This window comes from Sarcophilus harrisii, chromosome 3 (assembly GCF_902635505.1).
Source record: "Sarcophilus harrisii chromosome 3, mSarHar1.11, whole genome shotgun sequence".
Lineage (NCBI taxonomy): Eukaryota > Metazoa > Chordata > Mammalia > Dasyuromorphia > Dasyuridae > Sarcophilus > Sarcophilus harrisii.
Window position 1 is genome coordinate 75,239,597 of NC_045428.1, and position 26,284 is coordinate 75,265,880.

General features: G+C 33.3%; 1 protein-coding gene across 1 annotated transcript in view; it reads right to left on the reverse strand.

Moving 5' to 3' along the window:
• Positions 1–1,038: 1,038 nt before the first annotated feature.
• CCNYL1 (cyclin Y like 1) overlaps positions 1,039–26,284 on the reverse strand; it is a 57,511-nt gene continuing 32,265 nt past the window's right edge. The window contains exons 5-10 of the mRNA XM_031958194.1: positions 21,967–22,002; positions 20,633–20,684; positions 8,386–8,505; positions 6,255–6,421; positions 3,923–4,085; positions 1,039–1,648 (exon numbers count right to left, since the gene is read on the reverse strand). Of these exons, the coding sequence (XP_031814054.1) occupies positions 1,532–1,648; positions 3,923–4,085; positions 6,255–6,421; positions 8,386–8,505; positions 20,633–20,684; positions 21,967–22,002 (655 nt within the window). The 3' untranslated portion in view covers positions 1,039–1,531. The remainder of the gene's footprint in view (positions 1,649–3,922; positions 4,086–6,254; positions 6,422–8,385; positions 8,506–20,632; positions 20,685–21,966; positions 22,003–26,284) is intronic.

Consider the following 26,284-nt stretch of genomic DNA (forward strand, 5'->3'; position numbering starts at 1 on the left):
AAACCATGTTTCTGGAGTTGGTAGATTGAAATATTAAAAATACCATTATTTATCATTTATATAGCTCTTTTCCTTTGACAACAATGGGACCTGCAGCACGCAGATCTGTGGGTTTAATATGTAGCGTTACTATGTTGGGAGAAGAGTACACAGGATTCCTAGACCAGAAATGTTTTGTTCACTGGGCAAAATGCCTAGGATCTATACATAAAGGAGAAGGGAGAAGATAGGTAAAAATTATGAATATGCGCTAATGTTTCAGATCTATTTTGAGTTTGGGTTGGTACGGACACCAATCTCTTGAATCTTCCTCTCCCCACCTTCAGAAAACTAAAAATAATGTTTGGTTTTGACCTTGTGATTAATTCTTCTCTTTTGACACCAAGAAGGAGAAGGAAAAAAATTGTAACTACATCTAAGTTACACATAAAGTTTTAAAAAGTTTGGATAAATCTGATATGTTAGGAACAGAATAATCATCTATCACTATCACTGAGTCCAATTTCTTCTAATTCATTACAGATTCATTGTGAATCCAATTCCCTACCATTTCCCCCTTTCTTCCCTCCAACCCTCCCCAAATCTATAAGCAGAAATTTCAGGAAACCAAAGATAAAACCATATCTTGCACTGTAAACTCCACTGTAAATATATCATGATGGCGCTTCGGAAAATAAAACTTCAGAAAGAGTGTATTACACTAATCACTGGATCACCATGTTTAGAAGATTTAAGTGTTTTAATCCACTTCTTTAAATCCATGAAAAAAAATTTATAGTCTGCATATTTTCCAGATTAGGAGCAAAAGGAACAAAATGAGAAGCACCATAATTCACAAGCAGCATGGACCCAGTATTAATTCCTTTGCTCACAAACCCAATACTTAAAGACTCCCTGGACACTGTATTTACTAGGATGACGTGGTGATCCAGAGCCAGCATACACTCTGCCCAGCAGCTTAATTTGATTGCTAATAGTAATTAGCAGCATTAATGGTAACAAAGTAAGGAAGAATAACTGTTCAGTGCTGATCAATGCTACAGTATCTGCTCCTAAGAGGCTTGATGTTTTATTAAGAGTCCCACGTTCTAAGGTTAATACTGCATTGACTCTGAAAGGCATATGCAGCAAGGTTCTGGAGTGGCTGGAAGGTAGAGGGAACTTTTTAACTAGAGTCACATGGTTAGTGTTTAAATGTTAAAATTTAAAACTACTAATTAAAAAAAAAACTTACATAGTTCACAGCTATAGGCCTACACAGTAAGCAAACATCTGTGTGTGGGGTGGGATTCAGGAAGTTTCATTATAAAGTTTGTTTTTGCACCTCTGGATACATTAAAAAGGACAGGAGAATGTGCTGCTTTGACAAGGTCCCATCTTTCCTATGGAGTGTGATCCTCAGGTTCCCGAGTCCCTTGGAGTCAGTGCCCTTCCTCTCGCTGAAACCACCACGTGCTGGTTGTCGGGCAGGGAGCGTTCCCCCGCTCTCTGTGGACGCTGGCTTTCTGACCCATCGCACCTCACTTCTCCTTCAGGAGAGGATGGCATTAGAACGGCGAATACCGACTAAATTATCAGCACTGAAAGATCGTCTCATGGCAGCTTTGGACAAGTCTTTGTATTTGTCTTCGCACAGTCTGGAAATAGCCTAGAGAAGGAACAGAGAGAATCAAGGCTCCAGAAAGTCAAAGCCTCCTTCATTAGTCTCTGAGAGAACAGAACCTCAACGTAGGACTCTTGGCTTCTGTCCTGTATGCTACAGCAAAACCCTTTGTAGCTGGAAAGAATGTTAGGAAAAAGAAATGGAATACAGCCATAAAAAAATTTGAACTCAAACCTGTCAGAAATATCGTTAAAAAAGTCTTTTAAAAACACGTTTCAAAAAAGTTTAAAAATTCATTAGCTTATCAGTTGCTCCTTATCAGAGATTCATGTATATTTGTGTAAATTCAATGAATACATTTGTCCACTTTTAGATGGAAAAATTCATTACTGTACTAATAATTGGAGGAAGCTAAAAATAAAGGAAGTCTACCTTGGATTCTATGGAAATACCCAAAGCATGTAAAAGGTGATTTTACTTTCAATGAAGTTCCATGCCAAGAAGGACCCCCAAAGAGAGTGTTCATGAAGGTCCAAGATAATGAAATGCATGCTATATTATTAACTCCTGTTCACCACACCTTCCCAGCTCTTAAGGGAGAAAAAAAAACACACCAAAAAAAAAAAAAAAACCAAACTTATTCCAAATATAAGTTGGCTTTTATGTGTCACTAATAAAAGTTCAAAATTAACCAGATGAATTTTCATATGGGGCTTATATAAAGAGGCCTGGTACTTTATAATCATATTACTTGGAATGTTACTGAAGTTAGCCATACAAATGGTTAAGAACAGAGTAAAGATTTAGACAGATTTTTCTTTGGAAATAGTCATTGAAGGAATTTCTTCTGATTGCCTTATGAATGTTAAAAGGATTCCCCCCCCCCCATTCTTTTTCAGTGGAAGTGGGGAGTTAAGAGGAAGAGACTAAAGAAATCCATTTAGATAGAGAGTAAAATCTATCTTTAAAAAATGGCTAAACGCAATAAAATGCCAACTGTCCATTTTGTTAATAAATTGATCCTGACCTGGAGTTTGAGGAAGCTTCTGTTAGAAAAAGTCAACGTTAAATATTGTTTGGTTGTGGTTTGGTTTATAATACACTAAAGGAGCATGGAAACTACAAATTCAGGGAGAACTGTGTCACATTCCATGGGGATAATTTTATTGTATAGTGAGCTTAACTCTAACACTGAGGCCTAGAATATTACAGTACATTCTGCCAACTAGCTTTAGATTATGGTTTGAAGCAAGCAGGAATTTCTTTATCTAATGTTTTAGACCACAGTCCTCTGTTTAGTTTAAAAACAACAACAACAAAACCTGATGTGATTTGGATGGTATAAATTCAATTTAAATTTTCCCTATGAAAATCCTTGGTTTTTAATGCATTATAATTTTTATTAACACACTGAACATGTCAAAATGGCCCATGACCACAAAAATGTCCTTCTCCTCCAATCAAAACCAAGCAACAGCGATTGTACACAATTGAACCCATAAACTTATACTTTTGAGAGAAAAGTGTTAGAGCAGTTTGTCCTAGACTTATCCTATCTCTGAGGTTCACATAGGCCCTTCTTAATGTAGACATGATATATTATTAATATTCTCCTACTAGAGATAAGGAAATTAAAGGATGAGAAAAACTAAGTAATGTGTTCAAATTCCCCCAGTTAAGTCAGGTGCAGAGCCAAGGGCTCACCTCTGATGGTCATTCAGATGCCAAGTCCAGTGACCTTCTTATCCTCTGCACAGGCATGCACACACAAAAGGTACTTAATGATTGCCGAATTGAATACTTCCTCCTTGATACATCTGAGACAGTTTAGTTTAAAATCAATAATGATTGAGATCACATATCAATGTGGGCTTTTCGTCCATTGGAACAGATTGCAACTAATGTCTTAAATAAAATTCTAAAACCTGAATTAAAAGCAATCACCAGAGTAAGCTCTGTAGATACTTAGATATAACAGAATATAATTTCAAGAAATTGTGACTGCATATTTGTAATAGGGTGGGTAAATTTTCAGAACAAAGAAATCATTAAAAGCAAATTAAATTTCAAATCTATTTGCTTTGATACATTTATTTGAACTATGATCCTCAAGGTCAGCATCTGTAAATTTTGTCCTTTGTACATTCCTTTCCATAAAAGCAGCACAGGAAATGCTGAAGACAAAAGAGAAACTCTCTTCACTATACTAACATAAAAGCTTTTAGTTTTTCTAATTATCTCTTAATATAATTAGCAACAGATCATCAGTTTTCTTCAGTAACAAAAACTGCAGCTCAGCAACTCTTTAATATTCTTTACCTCAAGTTTCTGTGCTCGCTCTTTGCTGAGAGGCTCCAGCAGAAAACTCAAGTTGTTGTCATCTGCTAAGGAGCGAAGGTCAAAGTAGTATTTGGCATAAACACTGGCAGGAACATTAATATTAAACTGCAGGAGCTCCAAGAAGTGTCTTTCCATCTCATTCCTAGAGGAGATTAGAGAAGAAACACAATATATTCAATAATTTTAGTCAAACTATCAGTCCACTTTAAAAAATATCATTTCAAGCTACCAGGATGATTCTAAATTCTGTTTTGAAATAAAGGCTACCAGCTAGATTAATACACTTAATGTTCAAACAAGGTACAGTTATTTATGGTCCTTTTTGAATCTCAACACTTTCAATTGGGGATATCGAGGGCGAAAGGTTAGGGCACTGTTGTGCTCTCATGCTGCTGACTTAGGGGGCTCATTCTTCAGAGTTCCATTAGTGCAGCTGGACAATTCATACTCCATTCTCACTCTCATAAGGCCCCACTATAGTGATCAGATGAAAGGAATGATGTATGCTGTTTATTAGCTCTGAAGAACTTGCAGACATTTTCACCAGGCTGATAACAGGAAGGGGTTTATTGAAGTAGAAGCAGCCCAACAAAAGGAGTAGGCATATCACCACGGCAACAAATGGATCTATGAAGAGCTACTGCTATTATCTCTAAGAAAAAAAAGCCTCTTGAAGCAACAAGGATTCATCTCCAAAATATTAAATAAATAAATAACTAGCACTAGATCTGAGATGGACACCCATTCTTTCCTCCCTCCCCTTCAAAGGGCACAATGCAAGTTTTTGCTCATCTTAACACATATTGCCTGGTCAGTGCTACAGGAGAAAATACTCTTTTCATCAACGAAAAGCAAAAAAGATCAAAGATAAAATTTGTCTCATACCAAACCCACTTCACAAAATGAGCCATGGCCAGGGCAGGGACAGTACATTCGCATGCTCTAGGCAGGGTTTGGAAATTGTAGTCTGTGTTTCACTGTCCACCAGAGGCTTGGGATGTAAATCCTTGTGTGTCATAGAAAGGCAAGCTTCCTGCCATTTAAAATATGAGCATTTATTAAAAAAAAAAAAATTTACAAAGTGGACTTTATTGCCTTTTAGAGTAAAACACTCTGTGAACTTTAAACTGTACAAATAGCAAGGCAGCAAATCTAATAACAGAGAAGAAAACTGGTGGCAGTCTCTAGGGTATTATCACACCTTCCTAAAATTAAACAACCCTGGGGGGCTAGCACAAGTTCCCAAGAGGTCAGCAAATGAAAAAATATTAACAATTTTTGCTGCTTTTTCTAGGGATTTTAATATTTCTTTTTTAAACAAAAGTAAAAATGTCCTAAGCAGAATGAAAGAGACTTCCTGATTAAGTCATAAGAGTTTTAAGCTTTTAAAGTAATCTATTTTGCTCACTGGAGAGAAAAATAAATGCAAAAAATCAATGGTTCATTCGGCAAAAAGCTGCTATAATGTGAGCAAAGCTTTGTGTTTTCTTATTCTGTCACGTTGGATCCTATTAAACCTATGGGAAAAATTAATTTCCTGTTCATGTAGTGGGTAAGCCTATAGAAATGTAAATCTCATCATGTTTGGATGATGAGTTGATCAGGGTTTGATTTACTTCATGAATAAATGCACATCACGATTTCTTTTATACCTGTTATTCTAATACATTTTAATTGTGTAGCGATACAGTACTTCATAGGATTAACATATCTATTAATAGAGGTTTAATCATTGAAACAAGTCATTACACCTACAGCATAGAAAGTCTAGGTTTTTGTGACTGATTTTAAACAAACATGTAGGCAAAAGCATGAACAACATATTATATATATAGATAGATAGATAGATAGATAGTGAATTTGTTGATTAACAGCTACTTAGTTCTCTTATTTCTTCCTCTTTTGAAGTTAAAACTTACTTCACAAAGAAAACAAATTTTGAAAAATTATTCCAAGTATTTCATAGCAAATGAAATCTTAATTTCATCAAATTATTTTTAGAGCAATTGAAAAACTGATTTAGGAAGCAAAATGGAAGCATGAAAAATAGGTCCAGCCTCAATTCCTATTCTATTAAAAGTGACTACAAAAAAAAAATCTAAGTTACAATAATTTAACCACTTTTGAAACAGACAAATGGCCCATGAATATAGCCACAATATAATCAAAGGATTCTAAATGAGATAGGAAAGGTGATATATGTGGTTGCTTGTGTCTCTTGGTCCTCTGACCATTTAAAAAACTAAAAATGAAGATTATATAAATAATTCTTATTTTACAGTTGGAAAAAGGTAGAAAGTTTACAACTTACATGTCCTCAACTGTAATGTCCTTCAAGATCTGGCAATAGTCCACATTCCAAACTGCCTGATCATCCCAAACCTTGGAAGCAAGAAGAATGGCTCCCAAAACAATTCTTTTCCAGTTACTTGGGCAAATGTCAATCTCAGCATAAGTTAAAAGTCTTTCTAAGTAAACCTGAAAAAGCAGATCATTGGCTTTTAATTTTAGTTTAGTCTAAGTACAATGACAAGTTGTTGCAGGAAACTGGCTAGCTCAGGAAAATAAAACTCCATTTTACTAACCTTTTTTCTTAAAATTGAATTTAAAAAACTGGTTTTAATTAAGTAAACTTCAAATAATTTTACCACAGTCTTACTTTATAACCAAATTGCACCAAAAAAATTTTACAATTTATGGAAAAAAAATCTATCACTTCTACCAATGTTCTAGTTATGATATAGAAGCAAAAAATATCTACACACAAAGCTAAATATCAATTAGTTTTGGGAAAATTGCAGTCTATTTGACAAATTAGTCACAATAAGTTGCAATGAGCAGACATTGAGCTCAGCTATTAATATAAAGAACAAAGACTAAGGATGTCTGGATTCCATCCTCACACACCCCATTCTGCATTTGCACACCCATAATCAGCCAGCTCAAAATGGGTATTCCTGGTCATAAAGGTGGATGGCTCAGTGCAACCAATCTGCAGTTGGAAGAACGCACCCTATTGAGAATAGCATTGTAAAAGATTAGAACAAAAGGGATTTTGGGTTAATCCAATCCCTTCATTTTACAAATGAGAAAACCAAAGCTTCAAAAGGTTAAGTGATTTGCTCAGAATCAAATAAATGGCAGAACCTGAAGCAAACCTGGGTCTTCCTAATGCAAACGTAGCCCGTTTTCCACTGGTACATACAATGGATCAACAGTATCATCTTTAATAAAATGAACAGCATTGAGAAGCCACTTTCAAGTTCATTCAACAAATATTTACTAAGGACTTACTACATGCAAAGCTATTACAATTTTACACCTACATAATGCTCTATGGAACAAGGGAAGAACTTAGTTGCTTTTGCTCGCTTCATTAGAAGTTAGAATGCTTCTCTGGGCTTTAAGGGTGAAAATTGATGGTCAAGAGAGCCTCCCAGTGGCTATTTTGCAGTGTGACACTAAAGACATTTTAAATACAAAAGTATTCTGTGGTTGCTTAGTGAAAGAACAATTGTTCTTTGAAGTTGCCTGCCAAAACAATCCATTAAAAAGTATGTCCAAATTGCCCTTTTAAACATTTTCTCCCTTTCCCCCAAATTACCATTTTTACCTGCTTGTTGCAGCTCACCACAAAATACTTAACACCACGTGAACTAGAAGTGATACCAGTCACTGGTATCCTCTGAACCACCAATGTCTCTTCACAAGATTGTATGTTATAAGAAGAATCAGACAAGGTTACACGCTGAATTACACAGATAGACTTCCCTCTCCATCAGTTACATGACGGCATAATACATTATCTATCTATATGTGTATGTGTATATATATATGTGTTTGTTTATATACATATACACACACTCTAATGTATACATATATAGATATGTATATGTGTATATATATATGTGTGTGTATGTGTATACACATGCACACACACAAACCTATTTGAAGCACTATACATAAAGACAAAAAACAACTCCAAAAAAATACATTTAATGATTGTGAAAGTTACCAGACTTGAGAGCCCAGATTTGCCAGCCTCCTCTGGCTGGCCCTTCCACATTTTATGGAGTAGTTCAATTCCCGTGTGCATTCAACTTTGGGGGTCTCTTGACACTTTCAACAGCAGTTCTGGTTTTGTGATATGAACTGCCAACTATCTGAAACCTGAATCAAACACAAAGATGAAAAGTTTCTTTTTTATACCCTAGCTCAGCCTTCTCCACCTTTAATTCTCACCACTAGGGAGTCTTGGCACTTGACCGAACGGTTAGGGACTGCTACACTGACAATTTTTAAATTGTATACATCATCTTTCTATGACTGTTGATTCATGTTTTGTCATTTAAGGATCTTATCTTTAATATGATGAAACAAGACATACAATATGGATACAAAATAGGAACAAAAAAGTCCTTTCAAAAGGAGAAATACCTTACCAAAGTGACTATTGCACATTCTGCTGTTAGCTGTGCAGCACTAAAGAGAGTCCGGACAAATCGGTAAATATGCTTGTGATCGGGGTCATGCTTGAAGTAATCATCAGGAACATCATCACGCTGCAAAAAACCCAACACCGCCACTTAGTGCCCATAGAAGAAAAAGGAAGTCCTTTAAAAAAGATGCTTATTAAGAAAACGTGCAGCTGTTCTAGAGAGTGCACTGAGTATAGGTTTCCATATTACTCTGAGTCAATTTTGCACCTTGTATCTCACCAAAGCCTGACGGCCAGTGTCCTCAGGAGATCCACACTGGCCCCTCAGTCACCCCTGCTCCAAGAGTTTCAGGAGTTCAGGCCAATTCCAGGATTAATTTAAAGGTTCAGATTCACTCTAAGATGAGCCTGCCCTAAAACTAGTCTGGCCCCTGAGGATGAAAAGGAGAAGATGAAGCAGCGTACCTGAGCATTTTCCTACAGTTGCAGAACAATGATATATTAAAAAAGAAACATTAGATAATAAGAATTGAAAACCAAGCTTGAGGACCTTTACTAAGATCTCCTCACCTAGTCTCAAATGTCAATAGATAATACAATAATAGGACTTTCAAAAATAATTCTCCTCCTTCTTTATCTTGGAGCACAAGCGTACGTACATGTACAACATGTACACAAACACACACTTACTCTTTTGTACTTATACTCCCTTCCATCTCTTCCACTTTTTGAGCCCCCCACCATCTTACATCTGCTTTCTGCATAGGCAAAGATACAATAATTGTTTGAATAGGAATGAGCTTTTATTTTTATTTCTTACCCAAGTATCAAAACAGTTTTAAAATAAGCATAAATAATAAGGGTACAACAACAACAAAAGCATTAGCTTAGAAAGAAATCTGTACAATTATGTTTTTGTGATTCTTCCATGTTGGGGAGGATCCTATCATGACCTTCCCCACTGAATTTCTCATAGCACTGTTTTTATAACTACCTAATCATTTTGGTATCAATGCAAAAATTCAGCTGAGAATTAATTCTTAGGAAGCAGGCAGATAATAGGCTGCAGATGTGCTTCCTTATAGCTCACTAGTGCCATAAAGTACTCATGAAGTAAAACTCATTCCAGGGAACAATTAGTTCCAAAAGAGCAGTATAATAATAAGGAACAGTGTAATAAACCTTACAGTGAGGAAGTGAATATCAACTCAATTTTCACCCTGGATTATTAATTGAATCTTTTTTTTTTTTTAATCTTTATATTTATCCTAGGGTTATAATGTTTAAATGATGCTATAAAATATTGCTTAAGAGTATACACTTAAATGCACGCATAACACGTTGGCAAAACTAAGGAACACCTGTTAAAAGTAAGTAGGCTTGGAGAAATAAGGCTAGAAATTCAAACTTATAGTTTCTGAATCACTATATAAACTCACCTGAAAGAGTGACAATGGAGAAAAGGTTGGCCACGGACTAAGAAAGGGGGAGGTCCAAAAAGTTAGCGCTTCTAACTCATTGAGATATCATTTATCAAGTAGTTTGAAGTTTTCTACCCAAAATTTTCATCTATAAAAACATTTCACCTGAGAAATTTTAATCTAAGAACTAATCCTCTAAGTTTATTCTATTAGCTAAGTATATCAGAACTGTATCGTTTCCTCTTTGGGAAATTTAATATGAAACCTCAGACATGTTTAACTGCTTTAATATTTTATGTACTACATACTAGAATCCTTTTGTCCCTGTGACTTTATGTCTCCCCCAACAGCGTAAACCCTCATTTCTGAATGAACCCCACCAACACTTTGATACTAAGGAATCACTGGAAAAAAGTCACTAAATAAAGCTAATGTATACATCAAGTAGACCCTTACTTACAAAGCTGGACAATTCTATTAACTGCTTCAAACTTTTTTTTTTCTATCATAGCCATCGATTGTATATGGCTGCCCAATTTCTGACAATCCCACCCTCATGCCCTTCTTGATGACCTAACTTCTACTTCAATGAGTGATGAAGGTCTCTTAACATCAATTCCCCTATTTGAGAGTCACTGTTCTTTTAACTCCCAGAAGCAGGAGGTGTGGTAGAATGGAAAGAGCAAGCCAAGATTTGATTCCATCTTTTGGAGTCTCAATTTCTTTTATATAAAATGGAAGGATTGGCCTAAATGCTAAGCTTCCTTTTTGCTCTAAGATCCCATGGTCCTATGAAATTTCTAATCTTCATCAGGGACAATTTTCTATACTTCTTTGCTCCCATAATTCTCCCCACCCTTCCACACATTTTTAATGACTTCTCTTTCCCTATGTCTATGAATATACTCGGCTTTTCTCAGTCTTGCTGAATTTTTATCTGTCCTTTAAAATACAACTCAAATGCTACCTCTTCCATGAAGACCTCTAAATTTTCCAATCCCATAATGACCTTCCCTACTGAATTTCTTACAGCACTATCTCACAACTCCCTAATAATGATGTTCATTTCCCCTATTGGAATTTAGGTTCTTTGAGAGCAAAATCTTTTAAAAAAATTTTTTTTGGTATACTCGAAGCTTGGAAAAATAAGCACATAATAAATTTTTGGTCAATACCTATATTAAGCTTTGTGAGAGTGAAGGAATTGTGTTTCACTTCAATTTTTCACTGTTTTTTCTAGTGCCTAAACCCAGTGTTTTGTACACAGCTGATATTTAATAAAGGATTGCTGAATAAGAGAAACTACAGTTTTAGAAAATAGTGTCATCCCTCATATATTTCCGAAGTGATCAATAGTTTTCCTGGAGGTACAGCAAAAAATCTTCCAGACTCAACTTTTAACTACTTTCTGTACTTTGCAAAGTGATGTATCATCAGTCTGAGTTATTAAAATTGAAGATCTATGTGGGTTAAAAGGGAAACAACAAATTTGTCAAAGTGTTTGTAAAAGCATTCCAGTTAGTAAAATGTTGGAAAATGATAGCCTTTACTGAACATAAAAAAGGAATCCCAAAAATATGTTTCATCTGGCACAACCAGGTGATATAGTGGAGAGAATGTTAGACCTGGAGTCAGAAGACCTCAGTTCAAATTCAGCCTCAGATACTTACTAGTTATCTAGAAATCTGCTTTTCTCAATTTCCTCATTGTAAAATGAGGATAACCTACGTCCTGGAGTTGTGAGGATGGTGCCAGGTAGAGTGTGAGCACTATAGAAACATTAATAAAGACAGTAGAGAGTTTAGGGACAGTCTTGCTCAACTCCACTTAACAGATGGTGAAACAGCCATAGGGAGGGTAAAGTGACTTGTTCAATGTCATAGAAGTAATGACAGCAGAGGAAGCAAATCCTCTTCCTATATCCCAGAGTCTCTCACTTGTTAGATACTTGAACTTAAGGATGAAAGTGTCCTGTTGGTCAACAATTATAAGAGTCATGTAAATACAGATGATTGGGATTGTGTATATAATAAAATAAAACACTCATAATTAAATTTATAGCACCAACAAAAACTATCATTTTCTTAATTTGAACACACCAATACGTGATACGCATCCATGTATCAAATGTAGTGGCAAATCGTAATTCAAAAAAACCTACTTTGGGGCATTAATTTGGATTTATACATTTTCAAAGGTTTGTGTGATCAATAAGAACTCTCAATGAACTGGGAATGAGCTGGCTATATGGCATCTAGATATAGGTATAGGTATTTTAATGTGGATATTACATACAAATAATACATAGTGCATATTAAAATAGGTATTCAAAAGCTATACAATCAGCTAGCTCTTAAACCTTTATAGGGAATAAGTTCAAATAGAGAAATCCTTCAAATACTATAAATAAAAAGAAAACAAGTTGGAGATATGTGAACATATATCTGACATATATCTTCTCTTTTTCCTTTTCCTGTCCTCCTCCAAACAGAAAAAAAAAAAAAAAAAAACTGAACCTAGCTTCAGCTAGACTAGAAACTAACTAGGCTTAGCTAGGGAAAGCTGAAGTTTATAGCCTTCTAAACTAGTTCTGATCTTAACTCAATGAGAGGGAAAATGTTCTGATTCCAAGAAAACATTAGGGAAGGGAACCAATTTTACTTGGTCTAGATCCAGTTTCTCATCTGTACATTAAACACTTTATGTCCTCTGGCTGTCCACAGTTGCCCTCTCCTCCCATCATATTCCAAGGTCTTTTCCTTACTCCAACCAAAACTATTCTTGGGGAGCTCAGAGATTTGGTTTGCATTTGAATAGAAAAGCTCCTTGACTAAACAGATTTCTCCTTCAATTTAATAGGCAATTAATTAAGGATCTATTAGTGGTTAGAAAAAAATCCCAACGGTGACTACCTTTGGGAGGCTTACTTTGGGGAAGGGAAAGGTTGAAATATACTTGAACAGGTGAGTAAATGCAAAAAATTTCCATGATATGAGAGAGAATAGAATAACTAGAACATTAAGAAAAGATTTCCTATGGTAGGTGACACCTGAGAGGTGGGTATGAATGAAGGTGGACAGTCTGTGCAAAGACAAAGAAAGGAGATGGGATACAAAGTAAGAGAAGAGCTAGCAGGACAATTTGGCTGAAACACAGTGTATGAATACAAGTCAATATGAAACAAATCTCGAAAAATGGGCTCAAATCAAATTGTAACAAGTTTTAAATTCTAAGCTGATAAGTTTTTTACTTTATCTTAAAGGTAAATAAGGAGTCACTGAAGTGTTTAACATCAGTGAGCCAATTCTTGCTTATTCTAGATCCCTAACTCCCTTTCTGTATTTTGCCAGAATAAAAAAGGTTGTAATTAGCAGTATTTAGAGACTAATTGCAGAGGTTATTCAAAACGACAAACAAGAATTATCACTGTCCAGAAGATCTTCCACATCTTCTAAGTCATTTCAAAGGATCTTCATTTGTGAAAGTGGGGAGCGAAAAGATCACCCAGAAAATCTAGAAGAGACAGACCTACAAGAGATATTTTATCTCAGAATTCTCATAACTTTCATGGTCCATGCTTCTGTGATTATGATTTTGTTTGTTTAAATTTGTTTCTTTTAATTTTTTTTTTATTTGCTATAGAATCTGCAAAGTGGCACTACCTAGATAAAGGGGGAAAAGACTTAATATTTTGATTAAGGCAGCAATATTCTTAACATGGAGGAACCAAAGTTACTTCCTATTTTTCTCAGAGTATCATGGCACTATAAAATGGAATCTGAGGCATAGATGAGGAACACCAGAATCTGTCAGTTATGGAATACAGTACAGTGGAAAGAGAATGAAATTTGAAGAAAAAGAGTACCAATCTTGGCTCTGCATCTACTATTTTACCTTTTGGGGACCTTAGATTGCTCATCTATAAAAATTAAGGCATCGGTCTAACTAACCTACAATTATTATTCTATGATCTGTAAGATCCCATGGGAGTCCCAAATCTACGAACCTATTTAAATATACAAACTGATGAAAGCTCCTTTCACCAATGTGATGAATTTTGTTTTTAATACAGAAACTGCTATGAAATTTAATATCAAACTAACCATCACACAACAATGGTTTTATATCATTAACACTTTTACTGCTCTTCCCAACTGATACCTGTGAATTATTAAAGTCTTAATTGAATCAAGTTTCTATAGCAACACTTTAATTGCTTAAACTAGCTAAAGGCACACTTTTAGCCAGTAAGCTACACTGCATTGGGATAATTGAAACAGTTTAACCTTATTAATGGAAGTATCTCTAAAACTTTACTAAGATCCTTTTATACATTAGTCATTTTTGGATCTTCTTTATAATAGATTTTACTCCCACTTATTCAGATTCAACTTCAACAAAAATTTAATACCAACTCTGCATTCTGCATTTTGCTGTTAGAAACCATGTGAAACAGTTGCATATAAAAAGTGTGCTCTTCAAGGAACATAGCAGGTCAGGATATATGATTAACATGAAATAATGATTTCTGTGGCATTAAGAACAAAAGGTGTTCAAAAGAGAATTACTAAGTGTTAAATGCCAAATATAATGTTGCAGAAGGAATATTAGACTTAAGCAGGACTTTAAAGAACGGATGCGATTTGGAAAGTTAGACAAAGTGAAAGCTAGAGGGAGAAAGAATGATTAAAAAAGACAGTAAGAATTGTGTTTGGAAAGCAATGAAAACATCAGATTTACTTCATCATCAAGGGTAACATTTAAGAGGTGAGGGGAAGGGGGCTGGAAGCGATAGGTAGGCACAGAAGACAAGGATGGGCTTGGGGGTTGTGGCCTCAGACACTACTTGTGGGCTCTTGGGCAGGAGTAATTAATATTTCTAATGTTTAGTTTTCTCATCTGTAAAATGTAGATGAAAATAATACTATCTACACTTCAGTGTTGTCTGGGGATCAAAGAGAATGTATATGCTTTGCTAAATTTATAAATGCATGCTAAGATTACTATATTAATTTGATACTGTCTTGAGATATTTTGAAGGAACAAACATGGACTGGTTATACCAAATACAGTAAAGATCAAGACTTCAAGCTTGGGAAAGTCTGTTAAAAGACAAAAATGGGCCTCACATGCACACCATGTCCTTCCAAAAGACTTATCTTGGACTTCGTTAAATGCTAAAAGTATAAGCCTAGGTAAACACACAGCACAGACCAGGTGAAGGTTTTCAATGTGGCTTAGTAAAGTCTCCTGGCCAAGCTACTGCCTCTGTTTATGAAGTGATACCAACCATCCTCCCCCCTCCATAGTGTTTTACAAATAAGTTTACATTCCAAACTAATATTGAACTCAACATCTTTCCTTCTCTACTTTTCAAGGTCTTTAAATGTTGGCTAAAGACATTTCTGGATTTATTTCCCCTACTCTTTTGTGGTAACTGCATTATGCTGGCTAAAAATTTTGTAGAAAATAATGACTGAGTCATTATCTTTGCTTTAAATATTGTGAATCTCAATTTCCTCAAAATATTTCATGAGCTTATGATAGATTATCAGAAAGTGCTCTATAATAGTAAAATACTATATAAACAAACTATCATGATTTATTATTTATATTATTTATTTTATTATTAATTATATATTTATTTTATTATATTATTAATTTATATTATTTAACCTAAATTTCAAAATAGTAGACATTAAATTGAACATTAAAAAATACGTATACATCACTATGGGAAGTGGGATGAAGTAATAAGGTAAGAGTAGGTGCAGGGCTATATTTGGAAGTAGGAAGATTTGCATTAGATCCTGCTTCTGAAATTGTGGAGTCACAGAGCTTTGGTTTTCTCATCTGAGCATCTCATGTGAGAATGAATAAAAAGGGCTTTTTTGATGGACCGATTTCAGAAAGGCCTGGAAAGTCTTCATGAACTGATGCTAAGTGAAGGGAGTAGAACCAAGAGAACATTATACACAAAAGCAAAATTATATGATGTTCAGTAAGACGATTTAGGCCACTTTCAATACTTCTGATGGATAAAGTGCCATCCACATCCAGAGACAGAACTATGCAGACTGAATGTGGAGCACAACATAGTATTTTCATACTTTTTGTTGTTATTGGCTTGTTTTTTCCCCTCTTGTTATTGTTCCTTTTTGACATCATTTTTCTTGTGCAGTATGATAAATGTGGAAATATGTTTAGAAGAATTACACATGTTTAACCTATATTGGGTTGCCTGCTGTCTAGGGGAGGAGGGAAGGAGAAAAATATGTAACACAGGGTTTTGCAAGGGTGAATGTTGAAAACTATCTTTGCATATATCTAAAAAAAAAAATATTATAAAAAGGGTCTTTGGAAAACCCTTTTACAGCACCATAGAAATGTCAATTATTGCACCCAAGTAGTTTGGGCAGCAAACCTTGGATTCTTGAAGCTCATATGCCAATGAAGCAGTACCTTTGGTAAGCCTTAAGATACCAGTTAAGTGATTCATCCAGTTATGCAAGGACCAACATAAATTCATTAATATCTGGCAATGAAAGCTTTAAGTAATTAGGCTTCAAAGTCTGTCTATGAAAAGAAGGCCCACGCTGACAAAATCAAAGTCTATTAAAATATAAAATTATTTTCCAGAGACCCAAATAACCATGTTCTCTTATAGAATCAACTAAAATAAACAGTATAGTATTACATTCAACTTTCTAATACTCATTCTAGCTACTAAAGCTTTGTAACTATGAACAAAACAGGAGAACAAAGACAGCCATCTTACTTCGACTAGGAATAAAATTAAAAGAAAACTTATTTCTGTAGTTGTAAAATACTATAAAAATAAATTAGTATCTCTATAATTCATACATGTGCACATAATTTCAAGAGTAAAACCTGGTCGACCTTAACATATGAAAACTGCTCTCTAACATTGGGTAGTAGAGAAAAAAGTCCAGCTTGGACCAAAAAAAAGAAAAAAAAAGAAAAGAGTGGTGGAGGGAACTTCATTTGTATAAAATATGTTAGAGAAGCAACTTAATGCTCTTTTCCCACTCTTCCTAAATTTATTTTTCTCATGTTTAGGAAATTAATTATTGTCTTGAAAAGTTCTTTATCTTTGTCGCTGATTTCTACCCATCTTTTCATTATTTTACTACCTGAAAATAATCTCTAAAAGGTAAAAAGAATCTCAATTCAGGATAGAGCTTGCCCTCCCCCCCCATTTCTTCTTCTTCTTTTTTTTTTTTTTTAAAGAGGGTAGATATAGGGCTCTCTAAATACCACCCTTCTTCATCATTGGGAATATCTTTTTTTTAATAGACCAATTCCATGTAACTGACAAGTTGGTCCCCAAAGGAGCCCTAACAATTTAAAGGAAAAGGCCTCTTTCCAGAAGAAAACAATTATTCCTTTACTGAAGGGAGAAAAATAGAGGGTAGGAAAAGAAATTAGAATATATAGCTAGCATATGCATTCTAGTTTCATTTATAATAATACTAGAAGAGGCAGCTACTAGATGGTACATCAATAGAGTCAACTTTCAGACCTCAGACACTCAACCCTTCTTAATTATGTACACTCTGAGCAAGTTACTTAGTATGTAATTAAGGTTTCTATAGCAAACACATATCTTCTAGTTTCATTTAAATTAATACTAAAGCTACTAGTGTAACCATGCTTTCTATAACATAAATTGCTGAGTTTTCAAGACTGACATTTATAAAAACTTCTTTTTAAGTACTAATGAGTATATGTTTATTAAATTTCATCCTTTTGTTCCATTGCTTTATCCATTTGGCATTTTCTGGATGCCAATATTCTGAAGGCTAATATATTATCTATTCTCCTTTGCTTCATGACACTTGCACACTGACAAATACACAATTCACTGACAAAATTCTAAAAGCAAAAAAGGCAAGCATAAGCTCTTCCCTGGGCAAACTCCATTAAATATCTACCTATTAATGATTATTCTAGCTCTCTCTCTGACTTTAATCTTCTCTTGTCCAGTAATCTTTCTCCTCCATTCACAATTACATGTTGGTAAAGAATTTATCTGGATCAGTGAAGATTTTTTTCTAAAGCAGAAAAAAATCTTCACTGATCCAGATAAATTCTTTACCAACATCTTATCCCTTCCTTTTAAATAAATTTATTATTTACCCAAATTGCTTCTGTTTTCCTATTACTTATTTTCCTAAATACACCAAAAATTAGTTTCTATCTTTTCAATTCCACTAGAACTACTTTCTCAAAGGTAACCAATTACTTTATTCTCATCTTTCCTGATCTCTCTGGTCAAGTATTCTTCATTTCAACTCATCACCCAGTTAAGGAAAAAGTCTTTAAAAGGAAAACACCCTAACAGGAAATAGGAAAACCACTAAAGGTAAAGGGGGCATTATCAGAGTACAGTTAAAATGTGCAAGCTACAGTTTTAATAGGTACACTGGGACTATAATTATGATTCTTATATTAAAGAGTTGTCAGATAATTAAAACAAATTTTTATCTTTATAAGGCAATAAAATAATTTTCAGAAATTTATAAAACTCATGCACATATAAACCTGGAAAACTTTAGACACTTTCTATTACCCTAAATTGCCATGCTAAAAAGAGATGTATAATTAAAAGTAACCATTCAATTTAAACTGGTCTTTCAGTTTGAGGGACTAAGTTGAGTAGAGAATATAAAATTTGGTATGGATTTTCAAGTCTCTTGTTCAGTATTTAAAACATATATTACAAATATAGAAAGACTGAGCATCCTAAATTTTCTTCAGAAATCTATTACCTTTCAGAAAAAAAAGATAATTTTCTCAGCTCAAGTATAAGACAGAAAACATTCAATTAATGTCCTAAGGATAGGTAGGCCTTTTTTCAATTAAAAGTAACTAAGATTTTTCTAAGAAATACATGTTACAGGTCAAACTGTAGAAAGACAGTGACTGCAATGTTTTTTGTTGGGGAAAGTAGCATTAAAGATACAAAGACAGAAAGGTGACAATCTTGGCATTCAATCTGGAGACATACAAATGTTAAAGACCATAAGTATTAGGAAATAAAATTGTGGTTACTGTAATCTTAAATTTATTCCTAAAGGATGTTCCAATATATAAATGTCCAATTAAATTTCACTCTAGAAAAAGTTAGGTTCTGGGAGGGGGTGAGAATGGGACTAGGCTTTCTGTGTTAATATTCTCCTACCCACCCCTCCCAAAAGTTAGATCACTTTTCCTACTTAGAATAAAAATATTTAACTTGCTGTTCTGGTTAAGAACCATAGAAATAATTTAAAAATTAAAAAAAAAAACCCAGCAATGTCATTTAAAAATTAAACTCCTTTATTATCTCTTCTGATAACAAAGGTCAATTAATATTAAAGAAACAATAATACAAGACCCACCCAAAGCAATGCAAGGCTCAGATAACCTAAAATTTACCAATACATTTTTTTGAATCTCTGCCTGAGACAATTTTCTTTTCCAGTAATTTATCTTTAATATTAAGTGTTTCAATAATTCCAAGAGATTAATTTATCAGTCTTCTCAATACAAATAACTTCTAACATTTTCAAAAGCTTTTTGATAGCCTATTAAAATTTATCCTAAATGGTTTTTTCATTCATTTACCTTTATTGAAAATTACTATATATATATATATATATATATATATATACACACACACACACCATAGTATATATATTATTACTGACATCTAAATAACCTCTTTATGTTGCTTTCAGTTACCATTGAAATGGTCTTAAACAGTCTATTGAAAATGAATGTACAATGCAAATGTACCACCTTAAAATTTTTTTATATTAAGTCCTTCCAAAGAAATTTTCACAGCTTATTATTAAACCTTCATTAGATTAATTGCTTATGATCAACCACTCTTATACTTCTCTTAATGTTGCTATTTTTGTGGCTTACTACCTTTGAAATTTAGTACAGAAATTTTCTCAAAAGTCAATCTAGTTAAAAAAAAAAAAAAGTATAGCTACTAGACAGATTTTTAATCCATGGATCAAAATAATTAAAGTTATAAGATATTTCTGATTTATCATCAAGTGACTTAATTTTGATTTTCATACTGTAGGATGTCACTGTAGGAATTTACTTTAAGAGGAATTTAAATATTCTGAATTTGAGAGATTGTTTTGACTAAAACTCTAAATCTTTCCTTCTCTCCTTTTATATCATGATGGCAGAGTCAAGGAGATGTGAAATAGAGCTTTTCATATATTAATTCTTAATTCTCTTACTAATAATCTACCTAAATACCTTTCTAAACTAAAGAGACTATTACTTGTGGAATGATACTTCTAATATGTAATAAATGTAATGTTTTCTAACATGCTATATACTATTTTTTTAAGTGCTTACTTATCAAAAATATCATCTTTATCCCATAGTGTAAACTTTTAAAAGACAGTTGTTGCAATTTTTAAAAATCAATTTTGCCAAACAAAGCATGTTTTAATACCTTCTCTTGTTACTTAAGTTCTGGAAGTTTTCATAAGCATAAAGAAAAAATATGATCCTTCTTATTTTCTCATCTGAGCATTCAGTACTCACCATGAACTACTAATTACCCTAAGGTGTTGACAATCATTCTTATTTTGTGCTATTTCAGATAATCATTTCTTCTGTCCATGACTTTGATCAGAATAGGTACAAGATTTTCAAGTTTAGAGCTATAGAAAATTAACTTTTATCTCCTAACCTAGAATTTTTTTTATAGTTATTCTTTAAATGCAAACCAGATAATAGGAAAAAAAAAACACATGATTTTATAGAAAAAAGACAACCTCATGAAAAGACACTTACTGTGAGTGGATGGGATTTCTCATCAAAAATATCCAAGGATCTATCTGAATCTCTATAAAACAAGAGCATGCATTTTTAAAAACTAGTTCAGGAAATATAGTTATTAACTTAGTAAATTATCTGCCACTGGGGGTGGGAAGAAGCTTAAAGTTTAACATAGTTACATATATATATGTAATTTTGTAAATTGTCTTCCTGGATTCTAACATTGTTTTTTCTTTATTTTTTTGAGACTTAGAGCCTCAAAGTATGAAGGATAAAAGATTATAGCGAGATTTGCCAATGCTGCCTCTAAATATTTTACTCTCTTTAATGGAGAATAATTGCCCTATTTAATGGGCAATAACCATTAAATATTAAACTGAAACCATGACCCTTTAATTTTGTTACCCTAAAGCTAAAACCCTACAATTTTGTTTTTCTGTTAAACAATCCACATATTACTTAATGAAAAAACAAAAACAAAACTCTCAAAACTTTAACATTCCCAATTACAAAATACAGTGTCTGTAAGGGTTTACCTTAATGCTTATTAGAAAGGGAAAAAAATGTTAGGTAATAGATATCCTTTTTTTTTTCCTGAAGAATTTTTAGAAGCTCTAAAAATATGAAACATTTAGGGATTTCTTCCCATTCTTCCTTTGCCAGCTTTTATGTTATTCTTCTTACATCTAGTTGAACCAGTTTTATCTTGTCCATACCTGAGTTATTCATTGATGTAAATAAACCCTTTCCACCTCTTCCTAAGGTAGAGGGCAATGCTTTATGACTAACAGTTGTTTGGGGCATTGAAAAGTTAAGGAACTTCCCCACAAAGCCAATAATTATTAAATTAGGCAGTACTTGTTCCCAGATCTGACCAGTTTCTTCCTGATCCACTAAGGCAAACTACTTTTCTGGCTGAGTCAACAGGGTATTTAAAAACAATTTTTTAAGACAGGTAAATCATTCAGAGTTTTGCCTTACCAACTTAGTGTGTCCATTTAATTAAAAATTATTAACTACAATTATGCTAATAGGGCCTTAAGATAAATGAAGTGAAAAAATTTGTATTAAATTTGTGATCACTTTCTAATTCTTCCTTTTCATATTCCTGAGTGTGATGAATACATGTTATAGGCACAGCATCTCTTTGTAAATATTTAAGATAAGCATGTCAAAGGCAAAACTAGAAATGATTCCCTCCCTCTTCATTGCTATAAGAAAACCTGTTAGAAGTCTGTTTTCACAGAGCTGGCTTTAATTATTTCCATAAAACTAAATTTCCCTAAAAATGAACCAGACACATGCAAAGTGACAACTTGGAATAACTGTACAGTTGTAAAGGAGCTCACCTGTTTTTTATGTGGTAGTATATTGCTAACGTCACACTGTGGAGGAAAAAGATAGTTTTATAGCAACATATTACTTTTTCTTCACTGGATATCTCTTCTTTACAATGCATTTATTTTAAATGATCATGAAATTCTATGGGCGTGAATATTTTAATTCTTAAGCATACTATAATGACAGTTTTCTTGTCTATCTGGCTCATAGAGAAAAAAATATAAAAACTTCAAAATAAGATTGTTATGACTATCCCAATTTATTCAATACATAAATGCTGAAAATTCCACACTTCATGTGCTTGCTTTATGTCTCTGTATAAAGTTATGAAAGGTATTTTAAAGTAAATAGCTATTATAACTCAGTTAAACATTGAAAAAGTATCCTTCCCTCATTACCAAACCAGCTCCCTAAGGATTTCTGTTATCTACCACTAGATAGCAAATAACATAAGATTTACTAAAATCATTTAAAATTCATTTTCTATAATTAGTAAAAATGTTTAAGTGGGTTCAATATAGAAGACAGAAGTTATTATGAAGTTTACAGTGATAAATGAAGCATTTATCAAATTTAAAAATTTAGCAAAATGTAAATTTATGGCAAGCAGTCAATAAATTATTTTTAAAGAAGACTGGATAAACTTGTCTACTAAAGCAAAAAACTGTTTTCATACGTTAATTTTTATTAAAACTACTGACATCTTCCACTTGATTTCAGAATCTAAAATAAAGCTTAAAAAGAAAAAGAATTGGGGGAAAAGAACAAATTTTTAAAAATGCATTAGCTTAAATGTATTTAAGAAAATCATTTACTACTTTTAAAAATGTACTAATTTAAGATATAGAAAATAGTATCTCCTCAGGGAGCTATTTTAAAGAACATATAATAATAATAGTTTTCTGAAGGTATACTTGGTAAACAAGCTTAACAGAGTTTAATCTAGTAAGCATTTTAATACCTTTTCTGAAATCCTGGTTCCAGTTATTAGTCTGCTCAATAAACCCTTTTTGTATTGGCACTGTTCCAATTACTTTTTAAAAGTTAGTGGAATCTGGATTTGCAAAATTTTACTGTACTAAAATTAGGCATTTAAATGTAACTCAAAATTCTACGAAAAAGTAACAAACTAACCTAAAAAGGTTTTTTTTTTTTTTAAATACTCTTAAGGGAAGTTTGAGGTTCAGGGGAAAAGTGTCATCACTCCTATATTTTCCTATCCCTGATCAACTATCACTCCCATTTCAATGAAGCTATGAACACATCTTTATTGAGTGATTCCTAGTTGGTATGACTGCTTGCTATGTTGCTGCTGTTGCTACTACTACTAAAGCCAAGAAAGAAAAGGGTATTCTGAAATAACATAATTAGGGATTGACAAATTATAAATATTTTCACAAGACTACTTAAGTTCATAATGCTGAAAGAAAAAGTTATCATGAAATATATCATTTATGCCTTGTACCCAGTCTAGGACAACAATGCACAGCATTTCTGGAACTGGGAAATAAAGAGGTAATCCCAAAGAATTGTATTTCCTAGTTCTTAATGCAGTGATCTGTTCCTAGGCACTAAAAATGCTTAAAAGTTGTGCCTTAGACAATGTCTTAATTTTCTAAATTTCTTAAAGTTAAGAAGCTTATTTTGAAATATTATTCTCTTTTTATCCATATCCTTTCTTTCGCAGGTGAATAAGCCAAGAGTCTCTATATACTGAAAAGTTACCCTACGAATTTTGAATCACTTTCTATTAAATCACTGAGACATTTCACAATGCTTTATTACAATTATTTTCAGTGAATGATGCCAGAGCACAATATAATTTAGGTTTAGCATTTATCATTACTCTGTTACTTATCTAAATGTCTGAATTATTTGTATACAGGTTCTGTATGATGTTAATCTTTAATGTTTAGGGCAGGTATTTTAACTTTTCTACATTACTGACCTCTTTCTCTAGCTGTCTGGTGAACTCTATGAACCATTTCTTGAAATAATGTTTTTTAAATGCACAAGACATAGGATTACAAGGAAAACTAATTATTCTGAAATATAGTTATAAAAAAAATTCACTGATCTCCAGGTAAAAATACTTTCTACTTAAGAATGTAGATCTATTTTTAAGTTTAGAATCCTTTTTTCTGATAGTAAATACTAATCCTGTTAATAAAAAAGGGTAGTGTGTATAATCTTATTGGGTAGAAAATAGAAAATAATTCAGTTTGCACAGAAGTCCTACCCTTTTGGTCACACATCACACAATACTGGAAAGTCCTAGTAAGGTAAAAACCAAAACAATCCTGGGTAGCAAACACGTTGGGAGTCAAACATGCTGGGTACTAGATTGGCCTCTTTCTTATTCAAGCAGCTGCCATGATCTTGGACTTCCTGATACATACATATACATTCCCTGGCCTTACTTTCCAACTCTGCAAAAATTAGGGTAATTGCACTAAATTTCTAGGGTTCCCTTCCAGCTCTGAAATTGAGGTCTGGTTTTTTTAGAGTGTATCAAAGTCAGCAAGATAGCATTTAAGCTACTTTAGCTTAAAAAACACCTACTTAAATAAAAAGTGACTAAGCAAAATTGGCAAGGATTGGCCATCCGAGGCCTGAGCATTTCTGGAAGCTACATCTCACACCAAATTAAATCAAGTGAAGGAAAAGCATAAAAGACTTCTGAAAAAAAAGAATTACTTTCAAAATAGAAAGTTAGATTCTATTCCTTCAATTTCTCTACTGGAAAGTGCCCCAAACTACAATAAGAAAGAACTTACAAAGTTGATTAATATTCCCCTCTCCCAAATCTGGCCAGAAATTATTTTGGCAACATTTTTTTAAAAACCCTGATGTGTCTTTTCAAATAGCTTAAGAATATTAAATACTAAATATTGATTATGAAGATATCAAATTCTACATGATCTATGCAAGAAAATATCAAAACCTCTTAGCTGTATTCTATTTACTCTCAGCAGATCAAAGGGAGGAAAGAAGTTACTTATAAAGGAGACTGTTCAAGATCACTGAAACATTTCAAAAGCTAGTTAAGCAATAACATCTTCAAGGAATACCTTTTCCCAAGCACTGGACTTTGGAAATGTTTGCAACAGTTTCCTAAAAAATCCCTCTTTGAAGCATTACTAACCCTCATGCCTTAACCTAAGATTTTAAAGATAATTTTAAAGATTTTAAAGTAATTTTTTCCACATTATTTATTCTGATAATTTTACTATTTATTTTACTTCTTTTCCCCACAGTAATTAACTGTGGGGACAAAGAATAAGTTTTTCTACTTTCTACCATTGAATATTAGCAAAGTAAAAGGAAACTAAAAGATCATCCATGTCATCAGCTGTTGTTACTAAAAGGGATTTTATTCAACGTGGCTTCAGATTCAGTGTTAATTAAAATGGGGGTGGGAGGGAGAGAAAGTGCTATAAGACTCTGTACCTAGACATATAAACCCTGATGATAGAATATAATCTCCTAAGAGTTTCTATAAGCCAGAGTATACAATTTTTTTTTGGCAATATATTTTTTTAAAACACTGATGTTTTAAAAATTGAAGCCCATCTATGGCATTTTTGAAACATCGGAATTTGGTTCTTTACTAGAAACAGTAAGAACTTTACCAACATTTACAACATAATTATGGATTTAACTCAATAGTATCAAAGTTTGGAGAGGAGGTTTGTTGTGGTCATTATGTTTGCACACACAAATGTACATGACATGGGCATGTGGTAGCTTTAAGAAAGCTTTTGGAAGGCATAAGGCAACAAGGAATATTTGGGTAGGGGGATCTCCTGGGTAATGTTACATTTTTGACTTCCAGCAACTGGGAAAGAGTTTATTTTTTTTCCCCTCTAAGTATGAAAATGAGACCCAGATGTTCCCTAACCTTGAGGAATTCTAATGCATGTAGCATTGACAAAAAAATCTGAAGATATTTTCTGCTAGAGACTACATTGCAGCAAGAATAGAAGGTGAGAAATGGGATGGGCAATAAACATTTCACTATAGGTATGGTATACAGTTTTGTTACTGTGTACCCGGAGTTTTCACTCACTGTTGAAGTGAGGATAATAACATACTTAAACAGGAAGCTTTCTCTGAGATGATTCATTTTGTTTGGGGAATTTTAAGCTTATAGTTTGCTAAAGTACCTTTGACTGCATACTTGGCATAGGGATCTTTCATATAGTTTTCAGAACTAGAATATGCATATTCTTTATCAGAACATAACTACAGTGAACGACTCTAATTGCATTTTCTTATCTTCATTTATTATTTTGAGAATTACTTTTTCCAAGTTAAAAAAAATGT